The sequence below is a fragment of the Hylobates moloch genome, unplaced genomic scaffold (genome assembly GCF_009828535.3).
Source record: "Hylobates moloch isolate HMO894 unplaced genomic scaffold, HMol_V3 SCAFFOLD_7, whole genome shotgun sequence".
Taxonomy (NCBI): domain Eukaryota; kingdom Metazoa; phylum Chordata; class Mammalia; order Primates; family Hylobatidae; genus Hylobates; species Hylobates moloch.
Genome location: NW_026652282.1, coordinates 114,310,302 through 114,321,427, shown reverse-complemented (window position 1 = coordinate 114,321,427; position 11,126 = coordinate 114,310,302). Strand labels below are relative to the sequence as shown.

The 11,126-nt window shown below is 37.9% G+C and overlaps 1 protein-coding gene across 1 annotated transcript in view; it reads left to right on the top strand.

Annotated features, from left to right (window-relative positions):
* Positions 1–11,126, top strand: part of GPC3 (glypican 3) — a 478,961-nt gene that overhangs the window by 233,445 nt on the left and 234,390 nt on the right. The window contains exon 3 of the mRNA XM_058441435.1: positions 7,022–7,716. Coding sequence (XP_058297418.1) covers positions 7,022–7,716 — 695 coding nt within the window. The remainder of the gene's footprint in view (positions 1–7,021; positions 7,717–11,126) is intronic.

Here is an 11,126-nt window from a genome sequence, read left to right as displayed (position 1 = left end):
GTCCATTAACCTTTTCCAGTGGTTTTGTCAATTAAAATTACATTGATGCCATATGGCATCTATTGTATGTGAAAACTCCCTAACTCATGAAAGAAATGTCAAAGCAGATTGAGGGGGAAAAAGAGGGAGTGATTTAACACTCTTCAGTGGTTCTAGTCACTAGTTCCATCAAGGGCTAATTTCCAAGGTCTAGTTTAAAAAAAAAAAATTTAAAAGATTAATAGACCTTATTTGTTTAGAACAGTTTTGAATTTAAAGAAAAATCGAGCAGTTAGTACAGAGTTTCTGTGTACTCCTTCTTCCCTGCACAGGGCTTATTCTATTATTAACATTATTAGCATTAGTTTGGTACATTTGTTATGATTAATGAACCAATATTGATACATTATTATTAACCAAAGCCCATATGTTTACATTAAGGTTCATTCTTTGTATTGCACGGTTCTATAATTTTTTACAAATGCATAATGTCTTGTATCTTTCATTAGAATATCATACAGTATAGTTTCACCACCCTAAAATCCCATGCTTCACTTACTTTCCCATGTTCTCCTCTCCCCTCTCAAATCCCTGACAACCATTGATCTTTTTAGTGTCTCTATAGTTTTGCCTTTTCCAGAATGTCATATGGTTGGAATCATATAGTATGTAGCCTTTCAGACTAGCTTCTTTCACTTAGCAATAGACATTTAGAGTTCCTTCATGTCTGTTTGTGTCTTAATCTCTCATTTCTTTTTATTACTGAATAGTATTCCAGTGTATAGATGTACAACAGCTTATTTACCCTATTGAAGGGCATCTTGCTTGCTTCCAGTTTTAGTGATTATAAATAAAACTGCTATAAACACTAGGTTTTGTTGTAGACATGAGTTTTCAAATAAATTGGGTAACCACCAAGGGGCACAACTGCTGGATCACATGGTAAGAGTATGTTTACTTTTGTAAGAAACTGCCAAGCTGCTTTATAAAGTGGCTGTACCATTTGATTAATATTCCCTCCAGCAATGCATGAGAGTGCCCGTTGCTGTGCCTCTTTGCCATCATTTGGTGTTGTCAGTGTTATGAATTTTAGCCATTCTAATGGCTTTGTGATGGTATCTCATTGTTATTTTAATTTGCAGTTCCCTAATAACATGTGATACTGAATATCTTTTTCTAGTTTTTTTTTTTCCCCATCTGTATATCTTCTTTGGTGAGATGTCTGTTCAGATCTTCTGCCCATTTTTTAATTGGGTTGTTTTCTTACTGTTGAATTGCAAGTGTTCTTTGAGTGTTTTGGATACAAGGCCTTTATCAGATATGTGTTTTGCAAATATTTTCTCTTAGTCTGTGGCTTGTCTTTTCATTTTCTTGACATATGTTTTACTCTTCATTCTCTTAACATTGCAGAATGGATGTTTTTCTGCTTAGTGCCTGATAAGTCTGACTAATCAATTTTCAACTTCATGGATTGTGCTTTTACTGTTATATCTAAAAACTTACTGCTAAACTTAAGATCAGTCACCAATAACTCCCACTTTACATTCTATAAGTTTTATAGTTTTGCATTTTATATTTATGTCTATGATATATTTGACTTAATTTTATGAAAGGTGAAAAGTCTGTATCTAGATTCATTTTTTTGCATGTGGATGTCCAATTGTTTCAGCACTATTTGTTGCAAAGATTATTCTTTCTCCATTGAATTGTCTCTGCTCTTTTGTCAAAGATCAGTTGATTATTGTATTTGTGTGGGTCTATTTCTGGGCTCTGTATTTTGTTCCATTGATCTGTTTTTCAATTCTTTCACCAATACCAAGCTGTCTTTATTACTGTACCTTGATGGGAATTCTTGAATTCAGGTCATGCCAGTCCTCCAACTTTGTTCTTTTGCAGTGCTGTTACAGCTATTCTGAGTCTTTTGTGTTTCCATATAAACTTTAGTATTGATGTCCACAAAATAAGTTGCAGGGATTTTGATTGGGATTCATTGAATTTATAGATCATGTTGGAAAGAATTGAAAACTTAATAATATTGAGCCTTTCTATCCATAAACATGGAGTATCTTTTCATTTATTAAGATATTTTTTATTTCTTTTACCAGAGTTTTGTAGTTTTCCCAATCTGTACACCTTTTATTTCCTTTTATTGTCTCATTGCAGTAGCTAGTACTTTAAGTATAATGTTGAATAGGAGTGCTGAAACAGGGACATTCTTGCCTCATTCCTGATCTTAAGGGGAAAGCATGCAGTTTCTCACCATTAAGCATGATGCTAGCTGTAAAATTTTTTGTGGACGTTCTTTATCAAGTGAAGAAAGTTATCCTCTGTTTCTAGTTTGCTGAGAGATTTTATCATGAATGATGTAGGATATTGGCAGGAAAAACAGCAAATGTTTTTCCTGCATTTACTGATATGATCATATGATTTTTCTTATTTAGGCTGTTGATGTGATGGATTACATTAACTGATTTTTTCCCTAGTTTTCTTTATTTTTTTATTTTATTTTAAGTTTCAGGGTATATGTGAAGGATGTGTAGGTTTGTTATATAGGTAAACGTGTGCCATGGTGATTTACTGTGCTTAGCAACTCATCACCTAGGTATTAAGCCCAGCATGCATTAGCTATTTTTCCTAATGTTCTCCCTCCCTCCCCGCCTCAACAAGCCCCAGTGTGTGTTGTTTACCCCCATGTGCCCATGTGTTCTCATTGTTCAATTCCCACTTACAAATGAGAACATGCTGTGTTAGGTTTTCTGTTCCTGCGTTAATTTACTGAGGATAACAGCTTCCAGCTCCATTCATGTTCCTGGAAAGGACATGATCTTGTTCATTTTTATGGCTGCATAGTACTCTAAGATGTGTATGTACCACATTTTCTTTATGCATTCTATCACCGATGGCCATTTGGGTTGATTCCATGTCTTTGCTCTTGTGAATAGTGCTGCAGTGAACATACACGTGCATGTATCTTTATAATAGAATGATTTATATTCCTTTGGGTGTATACCAAGTAATAGGATTGCTGGGTCAAATAGTATTTCTGCCCCTAGGTCTTTGAGGAATCACCATACTGTCGTCCACAATGGTTGAACTAATTTACGTTCCTACCAACAGTGTAAATGCCTTCCTGTTTCCTTCCTGTTTCCCCACAGCCTCACCAGCAACTGTTGTTTCTTGACTTTTTAATAGTTGCCATTCTGACTGGTGTGAGATGGTATCTCATTGTAGTTTTGATTTGCATTTCTCTAATGATCAGTAATCTTGAGCTATTTTTTCATATGTGTATTGGCTGCATAAAAGTGTGCAAAGGACCTGAACAGAAACTTCATGTGATATGACCAATTTTACCACAGATCCTGGCATGTACCTTGCAGTTACTTCATAAATATTACTTTTCTTTCTTCCGTTAAGGTACCTAAGCTTGAAAACAAGGACCATTTTTATTCTAACCCATTGTGAGGCATTTATACCAGGAACATAAAAAGTTCTTAAGTATTTGCCATTCTTACAGTGCTGGAAAAACTGCCTTGTAAAAAAAAAAAACCTGCTTCTATAAGGACTGCCTTACCCTAAAGTGCTTGAAAGAGATTCCATGGTTCATTTATTCCTCTCTTCTTCCAAACACAAGTATACTCTCCTTTTTTTAAATACCCAGCTTACTACTGAAAAGGCCCATAAAAACACATTTCTTCCTGTCTGAGTCTGAATACAGGAACATCAGTATCAAATACTAAAGACAGTCATTTTGCTATAGTGATAGGCTATATGTCCTGGGGGGTAGTAGAAGTTATTGAACCATTTAAAGAGAGGTAATAGCCTGATTGTACACTTCACCATCAAACCACATCTGGAGAATTGTATCCCTTTTTGAACACCATAATTTAAGGAGGACATTGACAACACTGGAGCATGTCCAAAGGGTGGTGGCCAGAAGGATAATGGGGCATCTAGATATCTAGAAACCTTGCTATATTAGGACATGTATTAACCCAAATATATTAAATCTATTTGCCTGCACCACTTATTTTTCTTTATGTTGTAAAAAATTAGAATATTTTCTGTTCAATGCTAAAATGTTCATGATAGCTCTGATTTTACATTGTTTGTTCAAATTTTTCCTGGATATAACCCTGGATTTCTTCCCAGGAAAGAGGCAGAGGAAAACCTCCCCGAGTTGAAGTGTACATTATTATCTGACCAAAAAAATCAATGAGCTGAACTTCTTTGCGGTAATTCCAGCCCTTGATTTCATTTCATGAAATCTCAAGTTGCCAAGAAAAGCTGAGCATCACTTTTCACCTAGTGTTGGTTTCTATAAGTCTCCCAGGAGCCTTTAGTTGACCAGTTATGGCTTGGTTTGTTGTCCTGTGATACAGAAGTAAGTGGTTTGGGCAAAGCCCAGAGATGTGCTAAGTGGATTCTGAGCTGTGGAAGTTGGAGCAGGGAGCACATATGAACTTGAGGTTCAAAGTAAACCCCTAGTCCTTTTCCCCTGCAACATGCATTGTGATTATTCTTTCTGCAGAAGAGTTCATGATCTTTTATAATTTTCTTTTTCTATTGATTTAGGAGTGCTAGTAACAGACACTTTTAAAAATGTTATGACAGTACAGTCAATGGAATCTCACTGTTGTACATCTTGCACATTGGAGAATGAATGCACTGTACTTGAGATAAAGCTTGTCTTGTATAGAATTCATTTTAGGGATATTTGGATGATTGAGATCTACAGGAGTGGCATATCCACAGCAGTCTTTTCCCTTCTCTTCATTCTGCACAAAGGCAAAGGTGAAAGATGTGACTCTGCTTTGTTGGTCTTTGGGTTGCAATTTCTTCTAGTATGTTTCCATTTGAAGATGGGAAGCCGATGGGAAAATAATGAGTTTAAAATAGAACTTTACTTTCTGCAAAGGTTTCTGAGACTATGTGTATTGGCTGTAGGTTGAGGGCAGCAAGAGTGTAACTGTTATGGAAGACACTAGTTTGTGTTGATTGCTTCTACTTTCCTGTGTGACTACGGGAAAATGCTTTAACTCTACTGAGCCTCAATTTTGTGGCATATAAAATGGGAGTTGTAATACCAAACTTAAAAGATTGTTGTAAAAAGTAGATACCATAATATACTTGAGAATATTTTGTAAACTCTAAACCATATAGCTTGTGAATATTTCTGAGACAAGGATGGTCTATCATTTATCTCCATCTACCCAGCACTTATGTGCCTCTAGCACCTAGCACAGAGCCTGATATATAACAAGTGATTGCTAGCTGAAAATGAATGAATAGTTTCAAATCTCCAAATTTCTGATGATTTTAACGAATTTGTTGACTTGTCCTCTGTATTGGGCTAGATAATCTCTTGGCCTCATCCAGCTTTTAGAAAACAAGGATTGAGACTAAAGTAGCATGTGGAGTTTGGAGAGTTGTTATAAGATAGAGCAACTTTCTAGGAATTGCTTAATGTTCTAAACAAACAAACAAACAAACAAACAACCAAATGAACATTCAACAACTTATGGAAAGGCAGATTTTTTTTTCCCCAGGGACACACAGCTGCAAAGTAGAAGTAATCAATGCAAGCTAGTGTCCCTCAGAGACTGTTACACTCTCACTGCCCTCAGTACACATATACTCAAAAACCTTTTGTAGGAAGTTAAGTTCTGTTTTAAACTCATTATTTTCTCAAGTGAGCTTGGAAGCCCAATAGAACTACACTGGCAATTGTTCAACATTGCTGGGCATGTCATAAGCCCAAGGGAAGAATCTAGGGAGCATGTTCTACCCTGGGAGGGATCTGGAGCAGATGGTGGTAGCACAACCTAGAGCTCACTTCTGCCACAGATGACTGAAATGTTGGACTAACTGATCCCAAGGAACTGTTGGAGTATGGTCTCTCTAGTAGTCTAAAAGTGGTAATAATTCGATTTTTCAAGGCTCATGAACTGGCATCATTTGGAGTACATCTGTCATGGACCTTTGCACTTTGGAAGGAAGTGGAAGGAAGGACTAAGTTAATTTTAAGTGTCTCAGGAAACTTGGCTATTTTTGTTTTTAAACTCTGTCTTATTTCTTCAAAACCCTATTGTGTTTGTTTTTCCTTCCCTGATATAAATGTAGAACTCTGATTATTTGAAATAATTTGGGTCTGGGATGTTTCAGTTTGGAGAAAATGAGATGGTGACGTTACTACTTTCTCTTTCAAACCAATGACACTGATTGGGCTTTATGCAAAGGGGTTGGGGCAGCAGATGTAATCATGAATTTGTGGTCTCTGTAGAGCAGATAAGGCTTCCAAGCCATGTGGAAGCTGAACTTAGCAAGGAAGCTTAGTAGTTATCCCTCCGGATGTTCAGCTTGCAAATACCAGAGGTGTTGTTTTCAATACCAAATGATAGATAAGTACATGGATTGTTTTTCCACCCAGATACAAATGCATTGGATAAATTCCATTTCCAGGTCTGGCAATCTGTCAGAAAGCTCTCTTTAAAGTTATCAGGAGAAAATCTACCAAAATGATTAAATTCGTGATAGCTTTTATTCTTGGCTAGGAACTTGCCTCCCCTCCAGGGCTAAACAGGCTTAAATTGTTGTGTGAGTTTATACAATGTATGGTTTGTTGTCAAATATTTATCTCTGTCTAAAAATGAAATGTCCTGAAATACAATTTCTTTTTAACTGAATAAATCAGTGTGAGAAAGAGAAATAACTTCTCATTTAGCCAATTTTTAATCAATATTTTCATGAAAGGCCAAAATGTTAACCGAATCTTGGCTTTTGTCATTTGAAATATAATTTGTGTGTTTAAGAATTTATGTGCACATCAGAATCTGGACTTCATGTTCAGAAAGGAAAATTGATTTATAGGAGCAAACGACTACAAAAGTAGAGGCAATGCCAGAAATGAATGAGAGTCAATTATTTAACGCAAATGGGACCTTAATCACCACAGCAATAGAGAAGTCTCAAATTCATTTACACCCTGGATTTTCATGCTTTAATTTGTACACATTTTTGTGTCTCTTTTTTTTTTTTTTAACAGAGGCCTTTGAAATTGTTGTTCGCCATGCCAAGAACTACACCAATGCAATGTTCAAGAACAACTACCCAAGCCTGACTCCACAAGCTTTTGAGTTTGTGGGTGAATTTTTCACAGATGTGTCTCTCTACATCTTGGGTTCTGACATCAATGTGGATGACATGGTCAATGAATTGTTTGACAGCCTGTTTCCAGTCATCTATACCCAGCTAATGAACCCAGGCCTGCCTGATTCAGCCTTGGACATCAATGAGTGCCTCCGAGGAGCAAGACGTGACCTGAAAATATTTGGGAATTTCCCAAAGCTTATTATGACCCAGGTTTCCAAGTCACTGCAAGTCACTAGGATCTTCCTTCAGGCTCTGAATCTTGGAATTGAAGTGATCAACACAACCGATCACCTGAAGTTCAGTAAGGACTGTGGCCGAATGCTCACCAGAATGTGGTACTGCTCTTACTGCCAGGGACTGATGATGGTTAAACCCTGTGGCGGTTACTGCAATGTGGTCATGCAAGGATGTATGGCAGGTGTGGTGGAGATTGACAAGTACTGGAGAGAATACATTCTGTCTCTTGAAGAACTTGTGAATGGCATGTACAGAATCTATGACATGGAAAACGTACTGCTTGGTCTCTTTTCAACAATCCACGATTCTATCCAGTATGTCCAGAAGAATGCAGGAAAGCTGACCACCACTGTGAGTACCAGTCTACAGTTGTCAGAGGATTTGGGCCTTATTGGGGTGAGGTGGCCAGTAGCAGGTGCTGATGGAGAGAAATGAGAACAAAATTGGAAGGGAGGGGAACGGGTGATGATGGACTGAATGACCTCACAGAGTTAGGCAGCATATTAAGACCACAGACTATGGAATCGTAAAACCTGGCTCCACCCACTTCCTTACTGTGGGATGTTGGAAAGTCATTTTATCTTTATGAGTTCATTTTTCTGATTCATGAAATAGAAATAAGAATATTGTCTTCATAGGGAATGACATTTGTTAAAGCACTTAGCACGTGTCTGGTACGTGGTAAGTCTTCGATCAATGTTGGCTATTATTAGCATTATTGTCAGTTATCATAATCCTCATTATTGATACACAATAGATGACAAGCCTGTGAAGTGGGAGCTATTATCTTCATTTTATAAATGAGGAAACTGAAGCTTAGTGAAATTGCAACTTGCCTAAGAGCACCCACCTAAAGTTAGTGGAAGAGCCATGCTTCAGAAACTGACCAGGTCTCCCTTTAATTTGGTTATCACCAATTTTTCTGATTCTAATTTCCTCTTTCAATCATGTATATCACATTAGTATTTCGAGTAGTGACTTCAAACGTGAAAGATCCAGCTAGAGTTCACTAATTAAACCTCACAAGCACATAAGCAAGGCAAACAATCCATGTTCTCCAATGGTTTTGTTTATAGCCTTGATTATATCAGTCTAAGCCTGATGAAATTCGTGATGGAGGAAGGGAAGTTCTGTGAGTGAGGCGGCAGTTTGCTTGGTTTCAGTCAGATATTGTTAGTAACGGAATCATGGGAGACACCAACTTCCAATATATAGCAGAACATGTAGCCAAGAGTTACCAGTCAGTTCCCCTAAGGTAGTATCTGATTCCTGAATGCTGCCAGCTTTGTAGAAGGAGGTGGCAGAATAGTATATTACACTACCATTGTTGAGCTTCCACTGCATCTCAAGTGCTATGCTGGCTAGTTTACATAATATCATTTCATAGTAACCCATGAAATCAGTCCTAATAAACCTAAAAGCTGGGTTTTGTTTTGTTTTTCTGTTTTAGAAATATTCTATTTCTGCTTTCTGCTAATTATTTTTCATTGATATACAATACATGTACATATTTTCAGGGGACATGTGATAGTTTAATACATTCATATAATTTGTAAAGGTCAAATCAATATAATTGGGATATCCATCACCTAAATATTTGTCTTTATGCTAGAAACATTCAAATTCTTCTTTTCTAGCTACTTTGAAATATATGTGGCCAGGTGCTGTGGCTTATGCCTATAATCCCAACACTTTGGGAGGCCTAGACGGGAGGATTGTTTGAGGCTGGGAGTTCAAGACCAGTCTGGGCAACATACAGACCCCATCTCTACCAAAAAAAAAATAATAATAAATAAATACAAAAAATTAGCCAGGCATGGTGGCATGCTACTGGGGAGACTGAAGTGGGAGGATCAATGCTGCAGTGAGCCATGATCACGCCACTGCACCCCAGCCTGGGCGACAGAGTGAGACCCTGTCTCAAAAAAAAAAAAAAAAAAAAAACCACAAGAGAGAGAGAAAGAAATATATGATAGATTACTATACACTATAGACACTCTACTGATCTATCAAACACTGAGTCTTATTTCTTCCTCAAAGCTAGTTAAGTCAGAGGAGCTGGGATTCAAACCCAGACTTTGTTGGCTTGATTGATACACACCCTTAGCATCTATACAGTGCAACTGCTGTGCACTCTGAACCATTGCTTATCCAAAATGTGGAGGGTGGATTAGGCTATTTCAGCTTGTCTTTAAACTCTAGGGGTAATTAGTTTCTTTGGTGAATTAAACTAGGAAAGAGGACAAAAATGATGCAACCCTCAGCATGGCTACTTATGGAGTTGCTGTAATTGCCCCATTCACAATGTTAGTCATTTAAAACACATTTCCTGTGAAAATATTTTATAGTAAAATGAACAAAAATGTCCTAATTACGGTGTTCTTCAGTGGCTAATTATTCCCTTGACTGCTTCACAATTTGAGGCCAGATTCCGGGGCTTTCTGCAAAAGTAAATTTTACAAAACTAAAAAAAGTAAATGTATTCATATGTTCATTCATCTAATACTGATTGAGAGCCCACTGTGTGTAAGACACAAAGAAAGCATGCCAGGGGCGTGGAAATGCTTTCAGTAAGAGGAAAATAAAGAGACAACATTAAAGACAGGGTGTAGGAGTGTTTAAAGGTTGCCTCTGATATTGGTCATTTCACAGCAACACAATTGATCTCGAAAACAAGTATCCTCCTGTGGTGCTTGCATGCATTTATTTATTTATTTATTTATTTATTTATTTATTTATTTATTTATTTATTGTTGAGACAGAGTCTCGCTCTGTCGCCCAGGCTGGAGTGCAGTGGCGTAATCTCGGCTCACTGCAACCTCCGCCTCCTAGTTCTAAGCGATTCTCCTGCCTCAGCCTCCCGAGAAGCTGGGATTACAGGCACACGTCACCATGCCTGGCTAATTCTGTATTTTTAGTAGAGATGGGATTTCACCACATTGGCCAGGCTAGTCTTGAACTCCTGACCTCAGATGATCCACCCTCCTAGGCCGCCCAAAGTGCTGGGATTACAGGCATGAGCCACCATGCCCGGCCATGTGGTGCTTTTAAGCACATGAAAAAATGAGGTGAGGAACTTGAATTAAGTGCACTGTTTTGATCAGGCACTAGACGTGAAGGTTCGTTTAGGAAACATTTATTAAACATCTGCTTTGTGTATGGCACTTTGCTAGGTGCTGGATATTCAAAACTACCCAAGACATAGTTCTTAAGTCTTGAAAAGGTCACAGTCCAGTTGGCAGACAGACGTGTAACTGAATATATTTCACCATAGTGAACATTTCACCATAATGTGAATGTTGAAAGGGCTGTGAGAGATTAGCTAGTCCAATCCCATTGATTTACAAAGGAAGAAATAAAGTTCAGGGAGGCTTACCCAAAGTTATATAATTAATGGAGGAGCCAGAAGTAGAATCCAAGGTCTTCTGCTGCTACAATCTAATACTTTCTCCATCATACCAGTCTGTCTCCCCTTAGACGCCCCCTAGACTTTTACTCTAAGAGCTCCATTAGGATTTTGCAAACACATAGCGAACCTAAATTGGATAGCTATTTCTGGCCGCCAAACCTGCTACATTTTAGGTGCATGCACATGCGTGCAGGGGGAGTGCATTTCATGTCATTATCATTCAGGAAGAAAGGCTTTAGCTGTCAAGAGGTGCTCAGCGATGCAGGCCCTTTCTGTTTTGGCCATTAAGGGCCTGATTGCTCCCAGCTCCCAGCTGGTTATGAGAGTGTGAATTCTGCCATCCCCAGGGAAT